General features: G+C 39.7%; 1 protein-coding gene across 3 annotated transcripts in view; it reads left to right on the top strand.

Moving 5' to 3' along the window:
- Window positions 1-26,374, top strand: part of ttll5 (tubulin tyrosine ligase-like family, member 5) — a 61,653-nt gene extending 35,279 nt beyond the window's left edge. For all 3 annotated transcript variants that reach the window (XM_014996596.2, XM_014996594.2, XM_014996595.2), the window contains 6 exons: window positions 9-193; window positions 2,704-2,831; window positions 10,773-10,938; window positions 14,386-14,582; window positions 18,356-18,438; window positions 25,881-26,374. In XM_014996596.2, coding sequence (XP_014852082.2) covers window positions 9-193; window positions 2,704-2,831; window positions 10,773-10,938; window positions 14,386-14,582; window positions 18,356-18,438; window positions 25,881-25,933 — 812 coding nt within the window. In that variant the 3' untranslated portion in view covers window positions 25,934-26,374. The remainder of the gene's footprint in view (window positions 1-8; window positions 194-2,703; window positions 2,832-10,772; window positions 10,939-14,385; window positions 14,583-18,355; window positions 18,439-25,880) is intronic.
- The last annotated feature ends 340 nt before the right edge of the window (window positions 26,375-26,714 follow it).

The raw sequence follows: 26,714 nt of genomic DNA, 5'->3' as shown, positions 1-26,714 counted from the left end.
CATTTTAGGGATGTACAAGAGCCGTTCCAAGCCGAAGTCTAACTCAGAGGGGACTTTGAGGGACTTGCAATCTTTGTCTGCCCAAGCCCAGTCAAATCAGCAAGCATTCATCTCAGCCCTGCAGAAACTGGCTGACAAGCAGGTTGCTCGCCACTACGCCAGCTCCAGTCACATCAACCTGCTGACACACCATGTGGGTTTCTCTTTTGTGTTAGTACATTATGATATAATTCCTTTCCGAGGTTTATCCCATGTCGTAAACCTCCCACAATTTTTTTAGCACTTAATTTAGATTCTCTTGATCATTTGTACCAAAGGATTCATCTGCAGCTAAAAAGAAAACCTTCTAATATCAACACGTGAAAAGTTCAACGTTTTCTCCTAGGCTTACCATCAATACATTGTAGGGTTGATCTGTTCATATCTGTTCATATTGTTTGGATCAACTGATTAATAACTAAATAGCAAAAGATTTTTAATTGGAGCTTTTACAGAATTTGAATCAGATGAAGCTTAAACTTTGCCACCTGAGGAGCTCTGTGTGGAACATATTTACAAAGGGTTTTTTGTTCCTAAATGCAAAATTTATAGATTTTTTGTACAGTTTTGGCTTAGTTACAGTCCTGACTATTGTTTTTCTCTCAGAAAATGGCTTTTTTGAGTTTGTATGCCGTAGTTAATGATTACTCAATTGCTGAATCAATTAATGATTGTTTAAAATATTTAAATTGATTAATCACAATTAATCAGAATAACTATCTCAGAATGTTTTAGATTTTATATGCAATTGTACCGTATGTAGTGTCTGCTGAAACAGAAATGTTCTGCACCTCAGGAACTAAGTTTAAGAAGATTAAGGTATGATATTGGATCCACTCTGTCAGCCGGTACAAGAGGCTATGCAGATATTAAGCAGCTGTTAGCTGACCTCTCTAGTGTTTTTTTTTTTTTTTTTCCAAGAAAAGAAATCTGTGTAATGTTTTATGTAGAGAAGAATCGTCAGTCTCACTGTGAGGTCTTTGATATTTTCCTTTGTTGATGCGTAAATCTGGCTTAGACCCCATGCTGATGGGCGGCGTGTAGTTGCTCATGCTTTCAGCAGACCTGTTGGAGCCGCGGAGGTCTGCTGCCTCTTTCAGCACACCTTCCTCCTTCAGCCCTCAACTCGCCTCCAGTCTGTGGGCTGGGGCGGCTGTGGGGGTGGGTCTGGAACTGAAGTTTAACGCTGGCTGGCCCAAACAGCGGTGAGCCGCATCAAGCCATGGCTCTGTGTGAGGTCTCATTATCAGATGCACCATGGGGGAGTGATTTCTGTTGATACTTAACAGGCAGCCACTTTTTTTGTGGTAATTGATGCTTATAAATGGAGGAATGTGGCAAATTGGCACTGAGCAGGGGAGTGGCAGCTTGGCTGGCTCCATCACCACCTTCTCCCATATTCTCCAATGGTTTGGCCCTCGGCTTTGGGAGACCCTAAACCTTTCCTCCCTCTTTTGCCTCACTTCATTTTTTTTTTTTTCAGTGAAGAGTTTTTTTTTTGTGATGGCACCAGACCACACAGAGTGCAGGTTTTATGACTTCCTTTCTGACTGTACATTTTTCATTCTATCTGAAACTTGTTTGCTGTATTTCCCAAGAGCAGTTAATCCAGGCCATGGCAGAAGCTTTAGTCAAATAGTCCAGTTTTTGGCACTTATAGGGCTCAGAGAACATTTAGATTTTTCTAAGGCTCCGATTTAAGTCATTAAATCACTTTCTGGGCTAAATGGAGAACTTTGTAAACACGAACGACACTCCGTTGCACAGTTGACCTCAGGGTTTAAGTAATTACTCACTCTCAAGCAGGGCCATATAAACAGAAAGAGACTGACACTGAGTAAAACCAGGCATGGCCGCCATCTCCATCATGCTGCTGTGCAGTGATGCGACAATATGATTGTGGATCCTTTCACCATGTGTGTCTGTTTATGTCCACTGTTGTAAGATTGCCTTGTTTTAAATAAATAGAAAGTCCCGTAAACATGACAGAAGAGGATGGTGCAGGATAGAGATGGATAGCCCCTGAGAGAACATTTATTGTTTCTGTGAATCCCTACGTTTTGTCTCTTTAGGAATATAAACAGTATCCACAACCAAATGTATTATATTTCCTCCATTTAGATTTCTTTCTTTGAAGGAATATGACCTGTCTAACTTTAGAAGTAAACTTCTAAGCTGTGGGTGTGTAACAACACACTGACACATTTTTCTTTTATGTCGTACAAGGCCTGGCAGCTCAACAGTTTTCCCATTGGACATTTCGCGCACAGGAGGAAATAAAGTAAATAAAATACCACAACGGTATGATGTATGATTAATACTCCCGTAATATTTCACTGAGACCACAGAGTAGCACCGAGATGAGGCTGATTGGGTTATAAGCACATTTCGACTGGAGAGTCATGATTACTGTTGCTGCTAAGGATGGAGGAGGCCGAGGTGAAGGTTGGATTTAGTGTTAAACAGAGACTAGCTGTGCCATGTGCTGTGTATACATTTCACATAGATACCAGAGATAAAGGCAGTCATTTGTGGGAGGAACTCAACAGCTTAAAACATAGGATTTACTGTTACCAATGGCTTGCACTGAAAAAGAAGCTGATGAGACGAAACATGCTTAAATACAATACAATTAAGATTATTTCTCTGTATTATTGTGTTCAGCTGACCAACCTGAACCTGGCCAACAAGGTGGTGGGCCGAGAGAGTCACACACTGACCCCTAAAGCTGCTGCAATCCACAAGCCTGTGAGAACTGCTCAAGCTGGAAAAGACTATCTAGCCAGTACAGGGTAAGTTTTGGAGAGTATGGAGAAGGTTATCAAAGGGAAATCAGACATGTTATGACTAATAATAATAGTGATCTAACATATTTTGTTTTTTATAGTCTTTTTATCCTCTTCGTAACCACTTTCAACATTGGCTATTGTAAAAAAAAATATTATTATGAAATTGTTTCCAAAGTGTTGGAAGCATGACAGCTTATATTTCACTTTATGTTAGTGATTGCTTAAGCTGTATCCAGTTGTTCCTCAAGGATCTGTCCTTGGACTGATGTTGTTTATACGTTATATCACAGGTCTTCAGTCTGTAACTGACTGAAATCAATCACAAAGAAGCAACTCGATAGATCCAGAAGTCATGATGATGCTGGTCTGAGCATTTCAGAAATGTCTGATGTACAAACATCCCTCAGGTTTTTAGTCTAAAAATGAGAAAACATACAGAGTGTTGTTAGTGTAGAGGATTTGTGCAGAATAGCTCAAATAGCTTCTTTTTAAAAATGAAGTGTTTGAAATGCCATCTTTGAATACACAATATGTTGAAACTTTAAAGAGATGGACTACAGAAGTAAAATAGCTTATTGCTTAGTAAGAACAAGAAACTGATTCAAAATTAGACAATAACAGATTCCATATGTATTAAATGAAGTGTTCAGTGAGTGTTATTGGTATCGCACAAGTTGCTAAAAAACCCCAATGACTCCATGGTTAATGTTACAGTAGGCGTAGAGAAGTCTTGCTTTCACCTTCATGGTGTCTGGTGTCTTCGCTCTGATGGGAATGTTTGTTATTTCTACTGTAAGCTCGGCTTCTTTAGTAGCTTATATTTAATTAAAAAGCACTTCGAAGTTATCTGCCATGTTATCAAAGTTTTATATTTAGCAAACATGCACTCTGCAACCTTAAGAAAACCTTGATGTTGCTTTTGGTCCAGTTTTAGCCTTGTGCTTATTTTGCTGTGTTTTATTTGCTGTCCTCTGAGACATCGCACAGATACGCATCCCTTATGAGGTCAGATGCAATCACCACAAAGTTAAACATCATGTCTTTCTCCTGATGGACTTTAAATACAGTGTTTATGTATAGTACTGAACTATTCTTGCTGTTTAGATTCAGTAGGGAAGCTTTAAATGTTAAAATGTGTTTGAGGAAGCCTCCTTTTACCTTCATGCATCAGGATGCTGTTTAACTATGAAACGTTATGCTCCACTTTGGCCAAACTGCTGTCCTGAGATTTTTGTGTTTTATAGCTGCCTACTTGGTCACAGTCAATAGAATCCAAAGGCCTGTTTAATGGTCTTTAACAGAATATTAGATTAAAATTGGTTGGTCTTTGGGAAGGAATTGCCCCTCCAGGCAGTTTGGTGAAACTTGGTGCTGGAAAATGTTGCTCTCTTTATGTAATTGAAGTTGTGTTTTCACTGCCAGAACCTTTTTGGCATTCAGGGTAGCTGATCCTCCACCGCGCTTTTTTGCTACAGTAACCGGGGTGAAAACAAATACAGGTAGAAATTTGCCCTGAAACTTACCAGTGTGAACATGGTAAACATTTCTGATTGGTAAAATTTCCCCTTCATTTTGTTTCTTTCATCTCCCACTTTATACTCCTTAATGCTACTGAGACAGCAACACTTTTTAAGTGACTTAACAGATGAAGTTAAAGTTTTAAAAGTAAGACCGGCAGTGGTCCAGTTGCAGCAAGAAAGGCCTGGGTTCTTTTTGTATGGAGTTATCCTGACGGAAGTGTGGGTTCTCTCTGGGTACCCCGGCCTCCTCCTACCGATTTTAAGTCTGAACGGAGGAGCTGCTGCTTGTGTGTGGTTACATTGGAGGCTGTCATCATAAAATATCCATGAACAACTACAAACTTCTCAGTAAAACTGATTTTAGTTAATTTTCAGAGGTTAACCGCTTTGAAACTGGCAAAATTATGTTTTTAGGTAGACAGTTGTAATCCTGGTCAGACCACCCCCTTTCCTTTCTTCTGCTACCTGAAGTCTGGATCGGCTCAGTTCATTTAAGGTCCATACGAAATCCATTCTGTACGTTTCTTTTAAGTTAAGAGTGGCAAACCTTGACTTTTAAACTATTGTAACTGATGTGAATTTATATAAACGTTGTTTTAGTCCAGCTTAACTGTTTCTAATCACATTCTGGACTCCACTGTCGAGGTGATTGTCCTCAGATCACCATAGGAAGAGAATCTGCTCAGCGTCAGAGGACGTAATAAACATGAAGGATCAGATTTAGGCCCTGTGTAATGGAAACCCACTCATAAAATGGCCTTGGTAGATATAAAGATGTCTAAGTTCCAAAGCAAAAAACTCATAGTCGAAACGCTTCAGAACAACTGGCTGCTGAGTACCCATAAAATACGTCTTACCTCTGTGTCTAGTGAAATTCCTCTTTTCTCACTCCTGTCACGCTACAGTGAGAAGAAAAAAAAAAGAATCAAACTGTCATGGTATATGGTAATAGACCAGGAATACTATGCTATAGTACACATGATCAGCCTCCACTTTTACTTTTTTTGTTGCTGGTAGTGTAAATGGCAGTGCCTCAGACAGCTTGGCCCTGATCTCTGACTCTGGTTTTCCAGTCCAGTCCTTAAATGTATCGAGCTGTCAGGGTATTCCTGGAATGTCTGGCCGTTTCCCCTTTACAAATGTTTTTATTTCCACCAACCAAGAGGGGACTTTTTATAGAATTTATTATTCGCAAATGGCTTCATCTAACCATACTCTAGAAACAGAAATCAGCATTTGAGAGATCCAGTGCTGTCAGGGATCACATTTTTGGTCTCAGAGTTTTAGAAATGTTATTTCCTCATGGTCTTTTAGATGTTCTTTTATCAAGCAATTCATGTTTGTGTGGATGTGTGTTTATTGTGCTGAAATAGCTAATATAATTACAAATGTTTTTGATTTAATACACACTGTTTCATGAAACACTGAATTTTCTCGTCTGGTATACTTGGACCAATGGCTTGTGCCAAACATACTGAAACTGTTAAGCACACTGGCTCTTTTTAACGACCACAGGGGTGAGGTATGATGGGTTTCAAAGGCCAGCGTGGCTCTTTGAAGTGCCGCTGCCAGGATCTAGCAGGTATGCTGCATCAGCATTCTCAGAAGTCTTGCCTAAATCCTTTGTGCTGACAATTAGAGGATGTTCAATCATATAGCACGCCCTGTCACAGCCACTGTTAACCTCACTTCCGGTCGCGGACATCTTTGTACTTTTATGTGAAGTGAACTGATGTGCTTTAAAAACACAAATGGTAGGCAGACGTTTAGAGACCAAGCCAGCTTCCCACAGAGTGATTTCAGTGAAATGTCAGAGATTGCACGAAACCTTGCAAACGTGCTCATATCTTGAACCTTTTCTTATTTAGCCGCATTGCAAAGTGTGTTTCATTTGGATTTTGTGACGCACCAACAGAAAATAGTGCAGAATTGTGAAGTTGAAGGAAAACGATAAATGATTTGTAAAAATCACGATATGTAAAAAGTTTTATAAATCATGTAGAACATGAAAGAGGGCCATACATTAACATACATCCCCTTTTACTTTGATACGCCTAATTAAAGTCCAATGCAACCAACAAGAAAAGGCCCATGGTAGCTCTGGAGTAGCTGCAAAGATCCTCGGCTCAAGTGATTGAATCTGTTGACAGGACAACTATTAATCGTGCAGCATACCATCCCCAGAGGTAAATTACCTGCATTTCTATGGCACTGTATCAAGTCAGAAGACTCCAAAGCAGTTTACACTGCAATTAGGCATTCATTCACACACTTGTGGTGAACTGCATAACCCACTGGTTACAGGACAAAACTTCAGCTTAAGTGATGCTTGTAATACCTGTCTCCAATGCATAATTCAGGTCCATGTAGACCAGGAGGAAGTTGAGATTGTGCTTTCTGTCCACAACAGTTGAATTGTTCATAATTTAAGTGCAATCATTTAATCTTATTGTTTATATGTAGTCACTGCAACCAGAGTCAGTGGTTTTTGTCACTGCGGAGAAAAAGTCACATGTATTCATTTGTTTGATGTGTGATGGCATTGTGTGAATTCTCTTGTTGAATATGAATTAAATTTAATGGACATTACATGCAACTGTCTATGTTACTATTGTCATTTTAAAAACTGATGGGTAAAAAATAGATTATAGATTATTTATTTGACCCTGTCAGTCAAAATGACAGACAACACAAAAGGTGAGCACAACCTGAGCAATTAGTTCTCAGGGCTTTGATTTACTGGAAACACCAGTGGCTCCGTTGTTTATAATCAACTTCAATATCTGATTTCTTTTACAGTCAGCAGTTGCTTTTAGGCAGTCTTTAATTGTTTAGCCAAATAAACCTATTGTGAAATGTTTTTAGTATTTTATCCTTTTTTATTGCTAGTGATATGACATTTGTTAGTGTTCTTTTCTCTACAGCTCTATAAAACAAGAACTTCAGAAACTGTACTTTTACAGGGTGTTTAAATTTAATTCAGTGCCTTGTGATGTATTGCAAGGGTGTAACATTTCAAAAGACCTTTTTGAACGCCCATTCTCCTGACTAATCAGAAAAACTGCTGTAAAAGTGTCTGAATTCTTTGATGCGAGTCAGTGTACCACAAAAAATGGCCTGATGTCTCTGTTCCTTTGAGTTTAAAAAGAGGTTCCATTCTCTCTGATTGGTAACAGATGTGGTTCTATGAAGGAGAAGCCTTTAGGTAAGAACAGCTGAAATTCCACTGAGTCGATGTAGTTCCACCAGATATAAACACCTCTGGAACAAAACTGATAGCAGCTATCTTTGAAATATTACTCAGTACCCCTTAAAGAGTGCAATCCCTACTTACATAATAATGATTCCCTAATCATTTCATTCAGGTGTGTTGCACTAGAAGTACACCTAAATGTTTCAGGACACCACATACAGGACAAATCACATTCATGTGTTAGAATGGTCTAGTCAAAGCATAGGCATAAATCCTGTGGCAAAACTTGAAAACTGATGTTCAGAGATCATCTCCATACAGACTGGCTGAGCAAACTGGTAGAGGCATAGCTCCAAAAACAAAATGTGGTTATACAAAGAATTGAATTTGGGGTGCATGCTACAGATTGTAAAATGAATCAATGCAATAAAAGTTGCAAATATTTCAGAGACCAGACATGAAACTGATTTGTAGGTGCATGGAAAAATAAATGCATAAAAATATAATTAATTAATTAACTAAATGAAAAGATATAGAATAAATGGATGTATAGACAGTATTGTGTAAAGAAGTCTGGCTATGGTGTTATTTTTCCCACACTTTTCCACCATGTTTACCAAGCTTGTATGTCTCTGCCTTTTATAGTATGGCATAGAGCCTTCAGCCATCTCTGATGATCTACATATAATGATGTTTAGGACTTCAGACTAGTAGTAGGCTCCAATCCTATATTTCTCAGGCTTCTTCCAGCTTCAATATAAGCATTCCTTGCATCATTAGACTGAACAAAACCATAAATACGGGTCATTTTTCGCATTTCAAGGATGTTTCTTCTCTGTGTCATGTTGTTGCAGGAAAGCTCTATAAACAAACACTGATTAATGGCTGGAAATACCCTCACAGTCTTGAGGCGTCTGATGTTTACACTGACCAGGCAGAGCTTTGAGATAGTCTGGCATGATGTCATCTCAAACGGTCCATTTTCCCACATTCACTCCGAGTTAGATTGATGCTGCACATGTGCTCCCGTACTGCTCTGTTGTTCAACAGTAAGTTATATCAGCAAATTAGAAGACGGCAAGCACAGCAGGGAGTAAACTGACACTCCTGAGCAGTCTCTCTAAATTAGTGGTTAGTCCTAAAAAGTCTGAGCTCTGCAGATACGGTGTGATGAGAATATCAGATGGAAATCTGTTTTTGTCTTTCAAATGTTTTTTTTTTTTTAATTTATTTTATTGGTTGCAGTGCTGAACAAAATCTCTTCCTCCTGTTGTTAAGATTCCCGATATGTGTAGAAGTTTCTGTGGTGTCCTCAACATTTGGTTCTCTGATGAAAGTGAGCTCGAGAAAAGCTCATGCTCTTACTGTGATAGGGCGGTATGGATGCAATGTATGCTAATAAAACAGCAGGGCTAAAGGACATGGCGGTCCAGTGTGCAAACAGCAGTCAAGTTAGAGGAAATAACTGCTGTAAACAAGGAACAAATTCTTCTTTTGTCCCCCAAGAGTTTTAGAATCACTGGCCTCATAGGGTTCACAGACGAGCCTTTGTTTCCAGAAGCTTGAAAAAAAAAAACTTCACTGGCTCCTAGTCACACCAGTTGTTTTTGCGATATATGAGCTATTATGTGAACTGAGAAATGCATGGGCGGATAGCATGTTCACATGGGTTTAAGATCCCCTGTGTCTTTGTTTGGCCGCTCAGGACAAGGAATATTTTTTCACTTGAGCGACGCAAGATTATTATCCCACAGTTTGCATTGTTGTTCAAGATTAACTGAATTCTAATTTTAGAGTTTATCATAGTTGAAGTCTAAAAATATTGCAGCTATTGTGATTTTAGGTCTGCTGTGTTTTCTTTAACTATGGACCAACGGACAAATGTTATTGCATGCATGGGAGGAATTTCCAAGAACATTTTGTTGTTAAGACCCCCGAGGCTCCCATTTCTTTAACTGTACATGTATCCCATTTTTTCCCCCCTCCTTCTCCCACTCTGTATTATATTCTTCCTTGCAGCTCCCAATAGATCCCTTTATGGCATTATTTTTGGCTGATGTTATATATATACAGCAGCAAACCAGACTCCACATAGACTCAATTTAAGCATGTCTAAAGGGCTGGCTGGTCACTTCATTGTTTTACCAGGAGGAAAATGAATTAAAAAAAGGTTGAAGCAGGTTTAATTCTAATGGCAAATAATCCAGTTACAAGCGCGTGTAGCTCGTCAAAAAGTTTTCTTTCCAGGTTGTGGCTTTGGAATGTAAATGGGACGTGAAGCCAGAGGAGCACTGAGGCTAAGAACAAAGATTTTTAGTTTGGCCCTTGCTTGCCACAGCCTTGTCCTCTGCTTTGACCATGATCTGCTCACTTTGATTTGGAGCTTCTGTGGGCCTTTCAGCTACTGGTTAGGATCTTAAAAGCTGGCTTGTCAAAGAAAATGAGAGTTTACAGATTCATCTAGAAAAGAAAATTTAATTTTGCAAAAAAGTACAATAATTTTTGTCAATCATCTCAGAAAGTGAAATATAAAGGGAAATATCTAGACATTATTTCATTTTGATGATTACGCCTGGAGATAATACAGATATAACATTTAGGGTGTCAGAAAATGAAATATTACAAGAGATAAAAGATATTTTAAATGGAAATGTAAAGCTACTGCAAGTCTGTGGCTGCAAGTCCCTGTTGCAGGTGCACATTTTTGCCTTCCACTCAACTTATATAAAGTTGAGTGGAAGGCAACTTGCTTGGATAAAGCACTCAGTCTTTAGCAGTAACCTTTGGGCATACCTTTCTTGTGAGGGATATCAACAATCAACAGTCAAGTCAGCAAAAAATTTTCCCCATAATTTTACAATATTTCTCTTTTTCACAATTAGACAGCGGATTTTGGGTTTTTAGTAAGCCATAATCATCATAACGTCAGGATATATAGGCTTGAAATATTTCATTCTATGTAATACATGAGCTTAAATCTGAGTTTAATTTTCTGAAATTAGTGGCAAAAAATACAGACCTCTATTACCTGCTGTTACATCTGTTGTTTGTTGGAAAATTAAGAAAAGATGCAGCTACAATCTTACTCCAAGGCTACCAAAGGACACACTCAAACTCATTGATTGAACTTAGATTTAACTCATATGGCGTCATTGGTTTGAATATTGCAAACACAGTGTGATTTCTTGGTTTCAAATGGTTTTTCTCACTTCTGCTTATCTTTACTCGCAGGCCACCGCAGACGCAGGCTGCCCCCAATGTGGTGATGGGCTTGAACTCCACGCAGAGCAGTCAGTCAACCAAAGGAAGCTACCAGCTGCAGTTTGCTATCCAGCAGCTGCAACAACAGAGATTAAAGACCCATCAGTTTTTAGACAGGGACCATCCCAAACACCAGGTACATATGCAGGAGAAAAACAGATGGACTTTAACGATTATTATATGCAAAATATTGCTTTGGCTAACATCACCGTTTTACAAAATTATCTTTTAACTATTAAACTCTTAAATATTTCACTAGTTGCACATTCTGCTAATCCTTTTCCAAACCACGTTACGAAACGGTGTTTGGTGGCAACATCGTTTTCAACAGGAGTTCATTCTCAGAAAGCCAAGCATTAGTCCTTAACCAAAGTTTATTTTGCTTGGCTGAGCTTCTACGTTGGGTTTTGACGGGAAGGCGAATAATGCTGTCAAGAAGAGCAAACACAGTGGTCTCGCATGTATTTACACCCCTACACTTTATGTTATGTTATTATTTCATATTAAAACCACAAACTGTAATTCATTTTTTGGGGCGGTTTTGTTGTGATAGATGGCTATAAATTTGTGCAAAATTATGACCTGTAAGAACGTCTCTACATAAGATCTGAAAAGTGCGGTGTGCATTAGTTTTCAACCCGTGATATCCCTAAATTAAATTTCACGCAACCAATTACTGTCTAAACTAACTCCTAAATAGAGTCCACCCCTGGTTAATTTAATCTCAGTATCATTATCTGCTCTGTGAAGACTTCAGAGGTTTGTTCGACTTGAGGCAACGTTTCACCTTCCAGCAGAACAACAACCCAAAACATGCAACCTATGATAGAGTGGTTTAGATCAAAGCATATTTATGTGGTACAATGACCAAGTCAAATTGTAGCAAATTGTAGACCGAAGGAGAAAATAGCTTGTCACAGAAGCACTAGTCTGACAGAGCTTGACTTTGGACCTTTAATTACAGCTAAAGGTGGTTCTACTAAGTATCAACTTGGGAAAGCTGGTCAAAGCCTTTCAATTAAAAAGTCATGCTTGTCTTTTCTTTGTCTCAATTACGCACACGCTTGTGTGAAGATATTATATAAATATCCTAATAACAAATTGAAGTTTGTCTTCGTAATTTGTCAAAATATAAAAAAATTTAAATGGGATGAATGGTTTTGTAAGACACTGTATGGAATCTCCAGTTTTACCAGCCCAGTTTATGTCAAATTTGAGCTCCATTTAGTTGTTTGGCCTTGCAGCATGGATATAATTTTGGTGTATGATTGTCACCAATTGTAATTTAGCAACAAGAAACACTTGAAGTTATATCTGACCAGCCATGAAAGCTGTAATTTAAAAGTGTTCACGTGGCTGTTTCAAAAAGCAGGAGGGTTGCAGGAGTGTGCTCATGCTAATTCATCTTACCTTTTTTTTCTTACTTTGTAGAGCCTCCTTTTGCTTCAGTTTCAGATCTAATTTGCTTTTGAGGTATCAGATTAAAGAGGTTCATATATTGGATATCCACATCACACTTTTCAGCATTTTATGCTTGAACAAAATCAGAAACCACGTTAACTGCTTCCACTAAGTAGTGATGTGCTTCTTATTGTTGGTCTGTCAATTAAAATCAGTAATAAAATCATCACAAAATAGTTCAAAGAGTATGAATAATTTTGAAAGGGATTGTATGATTAAAACAAGTCAGCAGCCACAAAGCAGATTTGAAAAATCTTCAGAAAGCCTGGAGAAATATTAATCAAAATCACTTTAAGAGATTCCAAGAATCTTTGGTAGTTATCGAATGTTGAGTCATCCAGAAGTTTGTAAGCTTCCTGCGTTCATTCTTTACTTCCATTAATGATTGATTTTGGTATTTTAATTCAAACGTACTTTGTTTCAATAGCTTCATTTTTTTTTCTGAACAGACTTTAAATAATTGATTATTCTGGATCCACTAAAGATGCAGAAACAGGCTTTCTATTGATTGTGAATGCTCATGTGTATTCATGGGTGCTGGTTGGAGAGACAGAAAGAAACGGGGATCTGTTCCGGCACTCCAGTCCACGTTCCAGTTACTGGGTGCAGACTGTTCGGCTCCTCCACTGGCTTGGCCCTGGGCCACCTGGCAGCCAAAGAAAGGTGCCCTTCCTGGCCCCTCTCAAACTGAATTGTGGCCATAGGCCTTGCAACCTGGAAACCCAGCTTCTCATTTATCAACACAGGAATTACATCAGATATTTCATGTCACCTCATTGGCCCTTTGATCGGCTACTCTGAGAAACTGGAAAACCATTAGCATGTTAGATATCCGTATAAAGCAGCAGAGAAAATAGCATGGGCATGAGATGTGAAAAGAATGTATGCAAGCATTCCCTACTGCTGCTTGGACCGAGTAAAATGTGCTTCTAAAGTATTATGTCAAAAAGACAACAGCATATTCCTCCTTCCCAAGCCTTTGAAGAGCTTTTCCATAAACAAATAAATGATGTGGGGAATTTGCTTTTCAGTGCAGCCAACTTCAAAAAATGTTAAGCTTGTTTTGATACTGGATGGTATTTCATTAATATCTGCACTTTTCCATGCCAAGCACTTTGATACTTCACCTTAATAAACAGAGGCCACAGTATTTTCCATGACTAACCCATTCTAAATGTGATTACACTTCCTCCGGCCACTTTTGGAGCGGCTTGATTTATTTTGTCCTTAAGAGTACACTACTCCCATGGATGCATGCTCCACTTCTCATCCAAGTTTTGTGGAGTTCCCTCTGGAGACCTCTTGTCTTTTAGTACGTACAAACAACTGGCCCCTCCTGCTCATTATTAATCCTTCTTTTTCTATGATATTAGTAAACAGACTCTTTTTAGGAACAACAGAAATTAATGACTGATGAAATTATCTCTACCTGTTTTGAACCTCTTTTTTGTTCAACCTTTTTCTTTTGTTCAATCTATCACCAGAAAATGAATAGTGTACGGCCCAACTGCAAACCTACTGAGATGTAGCTGTTCACCAAAAAATGATATGTAAGGTGACTGGAGAGTTTCAGAGATCCATATCTGTCAGACAGAACAATATTTTAGTTAATTACTCAACAAATTTGGCACTTATGGAAGATTGGCACAAAGAAAGCCATTGTTGAAAGAAAGCCAAAGATGTTCTGTCTGCAGTTTCCAAGAATAAACTCCTTGGCCTTTATGCAACATGCACAAATGTGAGGTGGATAGTTAGCAATATTTCCGATCTTGCCATGTATGCTGAGTTTTTCAACAAGTATTACTTGGGTGTAAATGTGGGGGTTTAAAATAATTTGCACCAGGGTAGCAACTAACGATTATTTTAGTAATCGAGTATTCTATTGATTATTCTGATGATTAATGTAATAAAAAAGTGGCACATTCTGTAGATTTTTTTCTCTTAGCGGGTGCAGATAAGCTGGTCAAAGTTGACGGGAAGGTGCAGCACAGTGACTCTAAACATAAAGCTAAACAAGTAATGAACAGGTTTAGATCAAATCACACCAGTTTGTTTGAATGTTTGTTAAAATGTTGCTCTTGTGCCGTTTACTTTAATTGAGATTCCTTGTTTCTCCTCGCAGATCCAGTTTCATGACCAGACAAGCAGTCCACACCCGCAGGTATCCACAAAACCCTCCGGCTGCCCACCGTCCAGCTTACATGTTCGGTCCAGCCCCAACCACAGCCAGACCAATGTTAGCCCGGCTTTTGCTCCAAAGCCACCCAGCAGCGTGCTGGAAGGACAGGGCAGGAAAACAGCAACAAAGCGCCTAATAAAGTAAGTCTTGCAGGTGAATTGCTGTATTTCTACTTAATGGTGAATGAAACAATGTTCCTGTGGACTTTCCGAAACATTAAGAGCAGTGGGGTGGCAGTTTTGGCCCCAGCTCGTGGAAGGAGACAGGGTTCATGGGATCCTGGAGTTCAAGCGGACACGGCTAATGCTAATGAGCGTCAGAATATGAGTGTAGTGTACTGCTCCCAGCCTTTTGGCCGTGGGCTGTATCTTTCTGTTCAGTAAACAACCTCATCACAGGCCTGATTTCTGCCTGAACTGTAAACAGAATCTGGTTCAGTGGAAGGGCCCGGGCTCTGGGCTCCATTTAAATCCTGTTTGGTTTGGAGATAAGGTGAAGAGTACAGAAGGAAAAAGAAAAAAGAAAAGGGGTGAAACTGGGCTCAACTGCCAGCGATTTCCCTTGCTAATTTTATGACTGTTACTGAAACATCCATCCAAATTACACAACAGCAGCAAGCCTTTGTGATCAGGGCTGATTGTTTGTTTAAAGCATGCTGGCAGAGGGCTTTTCAGTTTTGTTTAATGTAGACGAGGAATGGCACGACAGGGGAGTTTAACTCCAAATGATCAACAACAAATCTATCTGGCAGTTCATTTTTTTTTAGTTATTTTGACTCATTCACTCCAGCCAGGACTGAGTTAAACATTTACTCTGCTCTCCGTTACATTCAGCATGTTGCCACATTGGACCAACTTTACCTGTCGTAGAAGGAGTTAGTGGGCAGAGAATGGCTGATATAGAGTGGTGAGCTGTATTTGCTTGTGTGTGTGTGTGTGTGTGTGTGTGTGCGTGCGTGTGCGTGTGTGTGTGTGTCTTCCTGGCAGTTGCTGTGTTTACCTTCTGCATGTGGAATTCCAGAGCCCCCCTCACACTCTCCTCTGTCCTGCATTTTTGTGGTCGACCAGTGTGACAGGGGAGAGTGTGGGAAAAACGGAAGCTTCAGGAGCAAAAAAATGCGCTGATGGAAACAATGAAAAGAGAGAATAAAGAGATGAGAAAATAAAGAATGACAGAGAAAAGTAAACTCTATCCAGAAGAAAGAAGATGATTGTTTCCAGAAAATGGAAGGATAATAAGTTGCTTCCCCATTTTTCCAAGGCTCTTTTTTGGAGCAACTCTATACCTTTGTTATTGAGGCACATCTGAAACGTATCCCAGTGCCGAGCTAATCCCCTCCAACTTATAATAGAATCACTGTGCTGTATGTATTGAGAGAGTTCAAGGTTGCCTGGTTCTCCAAACTCCGTTCTATATCAAATTGTAAAATTATTGTTTGATACACATATTCCATCCTTTGTTCCCCAGGATTTTTCCATGAATAGTGCGCTTCTGATGTTTGTTAGTGCTCTTTGAAGGTCTAACACATAAAATCTTTCCAAGTACTGCCCACTAAACGTCTGGAGTGGGCAGTACTTGGAAGGGCTGACTTCTTTACCCATTCATTTTCAGCTTTTGCTTATAGTTAGTTACTTAACCTGAAAACATTTTTCACATTACAACCACTAATTTAGATTTGATGTGATAAAACAACACATTATTGCATAATTGTCGAATGGAACGAAAATGGTACATGGTTTACTCCAATATCCCTGAATAAAAACTAAACTAACATTGTACATCACCTTGTACACTTCATGTCTAGTTGATGCGCAGATGGATGGCGCTAAATGCAGGGCTATCCTGGAAGAAAATCTATTTAGAAGCTGCAGAGTTGAGACTTCCTTCAGGTCAAAACTGTAAATATACAACCAGAGCTCCAGTGGAATCCCTTTATACACACACACACACAAATCAAAGCATATTTATGTATCAAAATGACCCAGTTAAATTCTAGAACCTAAATCCCATCGAGAATTGGCTGCACGAAGATTGATGTTCACCTAATCTGACTGAGCCAGATCTATTTTAGTGTTTTTATGTGCAAAGGTGGTTGAAACAAAACCAAAAGACTTATGTCTGTACTTGCCACAAAAACTGGATAATCAAAATAATGTCAGGTGGATTGAACGCAGAGGCTTGCCACATTCTTCTGATATTTAAATATAGAATAGCTAAAACGATGCATCCCTTTCTTGCAACTTGACAATTTTCCACAGATTTTATCCCCTTAAATTCTAATAAAACACCTTGACGTCTGTGGTTGTAGTATGATCAATAGTGAGAAAGTTAAAAGGCTGTGACCACTTTTGCAGACTCTCGGCCTTCAGGATTGCCATTAAAGCTCTGCTGCCACAGAGCATGCTCAGTTGAAGCAAATGTGCAGCTTGTTGGTATCATACTTAGCAGGGCAGGGCCCTCTCTTTGCTCTATCATCATACCCCAGCTGCCAACTTGAGGGGCTGCAACGGCTCAAAGTGGTATGACTTCAGTGGAGGCTTTGAAAGCAGCAATTTGTAATGCAAATAAATGAGCCTGTTTGGTATTTTGTTTGCAAGGTTTGGTTAGTCGCAGCTGTAACTACGGAAACCCGTGCTATCGTGTGGCATTACTAATAGGGTGACAATTACACCAGCGCCATTAATGTCAGCCTCGCTGTTGCTCTCACTCCCTATTAATCAGCCACAACAGTAGTTATTTTCATAGAATACTCCATACAGACAGAAGCCGCCAAGCGTGTGTTTATGGTTAAACTTTATCCGCTGTTGGTCAGGGTGGAATCGCATTAGGCACACGCTACTGGAGCAAGCACAGGAACTGCAGATCTGAGTGAATTGTTAGACTTTCCCAAACGTTGTGCTTAAAGGAGCCATCTGCTCACACTGCAGGTTCAGAGTCAGCTCTCACCTGCAGCGCTTCTGGCTGCTGTTTGACTCTTAAAGTGACAGAGTGAGAGACTGTTGACAAAGAAAGTGATGTGAAAGGACCCAAAGGTCAAGCTTCCCCCCCACTCGCCCTCTCAATGTGAAAGGGGCTGCTTCCTGTCGAGGTATGCCACGCTTAAAGTGGGCCAGTTCTATTTGTGGTTGTGTAATGGTATGAAAGAACAACTGTGCAGCCCCTTACAAGGAGGCAGTGTGTACCCTCATTACCTTATTAATGCTCCTTTGGCATGCTGCTGTTATGGGGCGAGAGGTTAATGCCAGCTAAGCTTTATTTATTGTTCCCCCTAAAAATGCTCAACAGAATTAATGCATAAGGTTACAGACGTGTCTGTTCATGCTTTATGCTTCAGTAGCTCTTTTAATAGCGTGCTTCTGGAAAACACTGCACTCACTGTGCAATTATGTGAAAAGAGGTATTTAATTTCTTTTCTACAATCTTTAGACTTGTTTATGAAGCCCTGTGAGGTAAATACACCACTCTATTTGCTAATTACTCTGCATATTCTTTATGTTTGAAACCTTTTCTTGCAGCTTGACTCAGTCAGTAATCACCGGCCTATGCTAGCCAGTGTGATAATCACATCACCCTGGACAAGGAGGAGGAATTTCTCTCCTTCTTGTCACAATAGCCCTCAAGAGGCACTCAGTAAACACTTAGCCCCACCAGGCTCCACAGACTGCACACAAAGTGCAACTATTTGAATCTGAGTCCGCTTTACTCATGTCATAGGGCTCGCACGGCGGCTAAAACAATCACACGCAGGGAGAAACTGTTTCTTCTCGTGTTTGGTTTAGATGTTAAGTTCCACAGAGGCCTTGGAGGTCTGCAGAAACAAACAGTCCTTGGGATATTTTTTCCCCAACATTACTTTCTTAAAAAATAATCATTTTCAGTCGTTGTTCATTCTTAAGCTGTTTCTGATTAACAGGCAGATGTCCTCAGAGAGTTCAGCCAGTGGTTCCATGTCAAGCAGCCAGCAGGTGGTCTACGAGGCCATTTGCGGTAAAACAGGTGGGTTTGATGTTGCAGCTCTACACGTACATACACTTCATGCTGTACCACAGTCCTCAGGCTGGAGGGAGTTATGCCTCTATGCCAGTGTTAGTGATTACAGGCATGCATAGTGGACATTCCCCATTGAGGACTGATAAACACCACTGGATATTTTTATCCTGCTCTTTCTTTCTCAGTTGCTCACTGTTAAAATTTATAGCATTGTTGGAGTTTGAAATAACAGTCAAACTTCAGTTCCAACTAGTTATTACACTGAGGTTTTATTAGTACCTGTAGTAAAATCCTTTTCCAGGATACTATTGAAGAAAGGAAGAGAAAATGTTCAATGATTTGAAAATCAGGCTAAGCAGTAAGGAGAAGTTTGGAATTTTCATATTTTCAATCTTAAATTAAATAAATTTGTGTTGTTTTTCACTGTATCTTCAGATATTATTTCCATTATGTCTTTTATGTAAACATCCATCCATCCAATTTGATGAATGGATCCAACAAATTGGATCCATTTGTTTGCACATTTCATATTTAAATTCCAAAATGAATCGGATATTTTTGGTAAATTCAAAGTAAACTTTTGTATTCATGCTTTAAAATGGGCAAGACTGACATTCATTTTAGGCTGAAAAAGTAAGAAATTTGGTCACAAAAATCAGAAAGTTTGTCAGTTTTTTGCAAATTAATTATGTTGAACTGGAGACTTGGGTGCATCTAACAGGCTCATCTCTAGTGCCTTGTTAAAAAGTGGGAACTGTGCAGAATATGTGAACCTATTGGCATTGCTTTAAAGAAGCACCTGTGGCTGAAATCCTGTGAGCTGTGTTGCCTTGGCACACTTATGTGTCTCAGTGCTGACAGTTTTCTCCATCAGTCACGTCCTTTGCTGCAGTGTTCCCTCTTTTGTAGTTGTACCTCCCTAAGATCGCAGGAACCTACATGACTAATCAGAACATGGCTTGTTTTAAGCCAATTTGGTAACATGTAGTTGTTATTAAAATGATCTTCATTGTAAATAACCACAGGTCATTAGACATCCATTTGTAACCTTCTATTGGAAAATATCATCAAAAATCCAGTTTTTTCAATAAAGTATATTTTGGTTTAGAAAATCTCACCAGTGCGTTTTCTGCCAATCCAAGCACCAATATGTCATTGATAAAACTGCTTTTGACTCAGCTGAGCTGAGTTGATGGACTAGCTGAGTGAGTTTGTCTAGACCTGTATTAATTGATCATACCCATCTCAGATTATGTCTCTCTCTGTTTGCTGATGACACACAGCTTTATACTTCTGTGTCACCACGTCACCACAGGCACTTGCAGTCACTAAGATTTTCCACAGTATTCGTGTTGGAGGTTGTTACTCAACTAAGCTTAATGAGGCTAAACACCAGAGACCATCTACTAAAACTAGGTGTCATTATTCACTCAGAGCTAAATTTTAATATGCACCTAAGGTCTATTACCAAAGAAGCTCATTACCATCTTAAGCCATTTATCACAATGAAGACTCTCTTGTCAAAAGTACAGAAATGCCCGACATGGAGAAACTGTCAGGTTCTTTACATCAGAACAGAATTTTCTTAATTTTTATCTTTTGTTTTACTTGTCTTGACCATTTATTCCCCCCACCATCCCTTTGTTTCTTTATTTTCCTGCACTTTAAATAACCTAAACATTTATGCAAGTAACCATTCACTTTGGGTGATCAAACTTTCAGTTTGTAGGCTAGTATTTGCAAAAACGTGATACCTACTGGAGTTAAGATATTAACTACTCATAACCTCTTAACATAATCCCACTTAAAAAAATATGATTTACCCCTTTAGAAAAGCTGAAATGTTATGATGCATTATGAAATGTTTCAGAATTACAGCTACTGGTCATAATTACCCAAATGGTTATGGGTAATAGTGGTAAACACACCCTTGTTAATTTTTTGGAAAAACACTTTTAACTCCAAGAGGATTTAGACGTGGATAAAACCAAATTCCCCGTAGGGCGATTTTCAGTTTGGTTTTACATGGTGTGTGCGTCACTGACTTAATGTCTGATTATAGCTGAAAGATAAGAGAGCATAGTAAAGACTTTTTTTATTTGCACTTAGAGACCCAGTAATGCCAAATGTTCACACCATTCCCAGTTACTGTGCAAACAGCAAGAGCTGCACTAAAGAAATAATCCTCTTTAAAGGACATATTCTGCTCAGACTGTGTGGGTTCTTTCACAATCATTTACACAACTCTGTGCTTCATTGCAGTGACGTTGATGTCAGGCAGTTTGGTCACATCTGTTTGTTTGATTATATGCTTTTCCCAATAATCTGCTGTACATTAGTACCAGCAGATCCTTTACATGTCATCCTGTCTGTGAAGACGGGCCTGAGATGGAAATATACAGTAACAGGGTCACGCTCTGTTACTGTATATGAAGGTGTTTGTGTGGGTCACGCTCGTACCCCACACAAACACCTTCAAAGAAAACTTCTCTCGAAATATTCCCCTTTGTCCTTCTTCTCTCTGCCCATAAGCTCAGAATACTGGCTGAACCCAACTAACATCTTATAAACTCATCAATTACTGTAACTGGATCCTTTAGGAGCAGCTTCTAAATTTCTTAAATGCACTTTTTCCATCATTCAGGATGCGCAGGGTGAGGAATGTTTCTCTGGTCTATCTGTAAAAATAATCTTAAGCCTTTATAGCTTACATATAGTGCTGGTAAAAAGGTTACAATGGATCTCATATTATTTATCTTTGCATATTGCAGTATTAAGTGTCAAAATTATACATATAAGCCTGAATATATACTTGAACCCCAGTGATATTTGGTTAAATGCCTGTCAGTGTGTTGCAGACAAACATCACACTTTTGTAGCTATCAAGTAATTCCCACTGGTTGTTTGACCAATGGTATTATCTGTACATTGCATTTATTTTGGTTAGTTTAGGAGAGTTGTCTTTGCTTTTCAGCATATTTCTTGAATTTTTAATACTTGCAAGTCATACCAAGCCTTCCTGGAGGCGTGAACTGTGTTGAAGTTTTAAATATTGCCAAACTGTTGGCCATACTATATGTAATGCACCAATTTGACGAAACTATGTGAAAACTACAAGCACTGTGAACAAAGCAACCCCAAGGGGAGAAGGGACACGACATCTTTGCCATCAATAAAATGTCTTGTACTGTATATTCTTCTTGCTCCATTATTAATTGTTCAATATTTGGAAGTGTGGCCAACACGGACTGAAAGGCTTTGTTCACTTCCTCTGCTGCCTTTACCAAACCACAACCCTATGCAGGCAGACTAAAAATCTAAAACAGTACAGATAGTTGTACATTTTTCTCAACTCCTCTTGCTTGCTGATTGAAATTAAACCGGAAAAATCAAGCTCAATTGGAGAAATCCCAGATGGAGCACTGAAGGGAGATGAGAATCAAGTGGGATTGCATAGGAAGGCAGTGGCCAGGCTAGTTAAATGTCTGCCTGTCTAATCCATTCTAAAACATTTCTAAATGTGCTTTTATGAACAAAAACTGTTAAAACAGCAATTTATGTTGAAATAACACAAACTGTTACTCTTTGATAAAAGCAGATTTATTGGGACGTTCAATAATAACTCACTGAAGCAATCAAGGCTCAAGTCAACCATAAACTGGAAGCTGCTTCTGTGTCACTGTGTATAGTGAAGTGAGCCTGATATCAACAAAAAAGAAGCACTTGCTCCAAAACCGTCACTAAAATTCACATCTCTCTACACATAAACAAACCAGACACCCATCCATCCATCCATTTTCTAACACCCTTGTCCAGAGTGGGGTCGGGAGGGTTGCTGGTGCCTAACTCCAGCTAATGTTCCGGGCAAGAGGCGGGGTACACCCTGGACAAGTCGCCAGTCTGTCACAGGGCCAACCAGATACCTTGTGGGGAAAAGTTTTATGCTCAAATGAAATAATTTTTTACCTTTCCAGTCATAATCTCAACATGGAGGAGTCAAGGCGAGGCTTTCAAACCTAAGAAAACTGAATCCAGTCTGAAGCATGGTGATGGTAGCATCAGCCTCTGGGTCTGTTTTGGTGCCAGTAATATTGATGCATTGCACAAAATGGTTGGAAATTCTTCTACTTCACCTCAAATCAACAGCTTGATGATTTAACTTGGGACAGAGTTTGGTCTTCAACCTGGACAATGATGCAATCCCATCAGAACTGGTTTTTGGCATGAATCACACTGGATACCCTTAAGCTTCTAGACCTCGACCCCATTCAAGCTTGCAGACTTTTCCTAAAGGTTGGGTCTCTGCCAGCACACCAAACAATCTGAATAAGCTCTACTAAATCTGTCAAGACAAGTGGTCAAATATCCAGCTTGAGTTATGCCAGAAGCTTGTTGGTGACTACAAAAAAAGCATGTGGTTTTTCTGTAACTTTCAAGGGACATCCGTCGAAATATTCGCAGGGACGTATATGTGTGTTTACACATGCTTGTAACTGAAGAAAAGAACGATTAAAATAATCCCTAATCAGCGCATGTAAAGTTTTTACTAGTGCTGCATACTGTATTTTCTTGAATAAGAGGGATTCGGTGTGCAGCTTAAAGAGAAGGAGGCTGCTGTTGGAATGGCTGCAGCCTTTGTGGAGCACAGAAGTGCATCAGGTCTTTCTGCCTTTGTAGCAAGATGACTGAGCTCCCCTGATTGACTCTGACAGGCAGTTAGAGCGAGTCCAAATGGAGAACATTCTCTATGATCAGCTGTCACCCATCGTTAATCACACTCCCGCTTTATCTCTCTCCTGCGCGCTCTTTTAATCTCTGCCTCGGCGCTCGTACGGCTCTCCCTCTTTCCCCTGAAAACTTCTCCGGCTCGCTCACGTCAGCCTCCCCGCCTCTCCTTCTCCCCCTCCTCTCCTGTGTTGATTTTAGACATGACACGAGGGCACGGTTCTGATGAGGACCCACCAAAGCTTACAAAACGACATTATATCCACCACATGTGTTTTACAATGCTTCCCTTGAGGTTTCCTTGAAGTTCTCTGCTCTCTACAGTTGGTAACTGTGTGGAGATTTATTGCTCAAGCCCGAGAAGGAAATGAATGCAGCATTTGTGCCACTTTAATGGGGGTCTGATCGTGTTAGAACAAATAGCCTAAGCCTCTTTCTATCAAAGTAGGTCTGTGTGGAGCGTTGGGAAAGCAGGGTAGTTACTGACCGACATCCCCTTTCGAGATGTATTATGCAATTTACTGCCTGAATCACTCTTTTCAAACAACGTACATGAAACAGTACCTTGCAAAATTATTGACTTTTGCTGTTTTGTTGGGGTTTTTATGTGATAGACCAACACAAAGAAGGATAAACTGTGAAATCAGAGGAAAAATATTATTTAAAAAATGTTTTAAGCATAAATAAAGTGTGAAATGCATTTGTATTTGTAATTTAGAGCCTGAAAAGTTTGCCAATTCTTTGTAAAATTGCTCAAACTCAATCAGATTTTATTAAGACCATCTGTGAGCATCGATTCTCAAATCTTGCCATATTTTTAATAGATCCATATATACACATGCACAGAACTGTTGGTGCCTTTCTGTTAATGACCAAAAAACCCCACAATGGTCTCCTAAAAATCTTGAAACAGACCAAAACCTTACTGAAAATGAACCAATGAAAATCAGGCAACCCCTTTGAAATGTGGTTCAACAGAATCATTAAAAAAATAAACTAATGAAATAGGTTTGGACAAAAATGATAGTACCTTCAGAAAGTTATTTGTCCACAGGGGCATTTTAAAACTTAAGTGTGTTCTCTAATTGGTCAATAAGCTTCTGTAATTCTCTGATCTCAGCTGAATTAAATATGTTTGGCCAACATTTAAAAGCCTCATCGGTGCCAGAAAACAACCCAGTTCCTTCATTCATGTTTGTGGGGATGTATTTAGTTTGAGCTGCAAAAGGTGACAAGTAGTCACTGTGCACTTTGGTGACATGGTGTGTAGCGCACTGAACAGGAACCACATGAAGTGACGGGGAGAATTGTCCCAGGAGATCAGGAAGAAAATTATAGACCAGTATTTCAAAAGTGAAGGTTATAAGACCGTCTGTCAGCAGCTTGATGCTTCTGTGATGACAGTTGCACATATTTTTCAGAAGTTGAAGATCAGTGGGACTGTAGCCACTGCAACCTCCGTGGCTGAGACTGCACATGGAAAATTAATTACAAATTAAAGAGAAGGATAAGCACAAATGCATCCAATCATTTTTGCTCTGGGCAATTTTATTAGTTTATTCTTTTAAAATAATTCTGTTGAACTACATTTCAAAAACAATGTCAGAGTTTCATCGTTTAATTTCATTTTCAGTACATTTTTGATTGTTTACCTTTGTCAGTTTCAAGTTATTCTGGTTTTTCGGTCATTAACATTTGGGTTCCAACTATTTTGTTTGTGTATATCTTTCCATCAGCATGATGCTGTCACCACCATGTTTCATCATGGGGATGTTGTGTTTAATGTGGTTTGAGATGTTAGTTTGAAAAACAGGAACATGTCATTGCATCGGCCTCATGAACTTTTAGTTTGGATGTACTTGTTCCACATAGCTGCCGTGTTCCTACATGCCATTTGATAAACTTTAACTAGGACTTTCTTTAGCTTTCTTCAAGTCCCTTTTCAATAAAGCCCAGTTTTCAGAAGTGCACTACCATTATTTGTCCTCTCGGCAAAATTTACCTGCTGGGTGGATCTGGATTTATATACATATCACCAGGTTTTTATGTTTAAAAATTCTAAAAATAAGTATGGATTTAATTCCGTGTTACAATTGTTCACTATTTTGTGTTGATGTACCAGATAATCCCAGTGAAATAAACAGATGATTCTAGTGTGGTGAAATATGAACAATCCTACGGATCCTGGAGACATTAAGGAACTGAAAGTTTATCTTGTGACATTTGGACTTGAACGGGCAATATTTCATCTTTCTTTTTTTTTTTTCCCCCCATTTGCTGAGCTGGAGGAAGCCACTTCCAACAGTCAGATCATCATATTCAAAGTCAGCAAGATGTTTTCGTTTTCCAGCTCAGTCAGGCCCCAAAGTGTAAAGGAGCACCAAAACAAACAACTTGCCGAGAGGGGAATGAAAGGCTTACTGTTGGGGAGCACAAACGCGGCTGCTTCGATTTTTCTCGGAATGCCTTTTTCCTGCAGGATATCTGGCTGAACGCCAGCCGATAAGAGGCGTTCAGGCGCTGTAAGTGAGGAACGAGTGAGCTCGCTGAGCGGATGAACCGGTGGCCTCCTCGACCGTGAATAATAGATATGTCAACAAACCAATTACCACCAGGGTTTTAGTGAGGTCATCTGACGAAAAACTCCTCCTGGTTCGACATGTTTTTAATGTTCAGACATGGAGAAGACAGTGAAGCAGCTGCCTTCTTGTGTTTCTCTCCAGGCTTTCCTGCGTACGGCAGGCTGTTCCAGGTCCAGGAGCCCTCCCACAGATGACACGAAGAGGATCTAGGGCGCGTCCTGCCATTCTGCAGGCCTGACAGGTGTCTGTGCATGTAACCGCATCTCACACGGTGATATTCTGGGAGAGGACAACAGATTAAAGTATGCCTAACATTGAGTAGTATGCTATTAATTCATCTAGCGTGCTGCCACAGACATGCGAGGCCAAGAACGCCAAGCTTTGACGCAGGTTGGGATTTAGTTGCACAGCTCCAGGCCCGCCACCCACCCCAAACCTTCATCGCCCTTGGCTACTGCCAGTCTGCATCCGAGCAGCTGCCCGCTCTCATTCCCTCCATGCCACCAAAGCCACAGGAAGGTTTCACTGACAGATAGCCTTCAGCATATGGGTCCACAAAACCTGTTGGGGTGTGCACCTCTGGCTGTGTAACCACATCTCTTCAACCAAGCGACAAGAAAAAAAAAAAAATACAACCAGACTAGCATAATGAGAGAGTTTTAGTGATTTTTGTTTGACAAGCGTTGTTAGCACTGAATAAGTAGCTTCTTGTGTTACTGCAGCACATGGTGAGCATGAAAGTACCTTTCATGTGTGGCTTCTAACTATTCTGAAAGCCATACAGCTGCCAAATCTCTGCCCATTGCCTGAGGACGAGTAAAAGTATAGCTTCCTGCAGCTTGTAAGCTGAAACATTCAGATAGCTTAAACTGATATACGAAGGGGTGTTGCCTTGTCTCCTGTGTTTGAAGAGTTCACAATTTAACCTGTAACTTTTGTTGTGAAATGTAAAGATGTTGATATTCTTCACATGGA

Source organism: Poecilia mexicana, unplaced genomic scaffold (assembly GCF_051168715.1).
Source record: "Poecilia mexicana isolate PSO_F unplaced genomic scaffold, ASM5116871v1 scaffold_22, whole genome shotgun sequence".
Classification (NCBI taxonomy): domain Eukaryota; kingdom Metazoa; phylum Chordata; class Actinopteri; order Cyprinodontiformes; family Poeciliidae; genus Poecilia; species Poecilia mexicana.
This window is presented reverse-complemented; position numbering and strand designations above follow the sequence as displayed.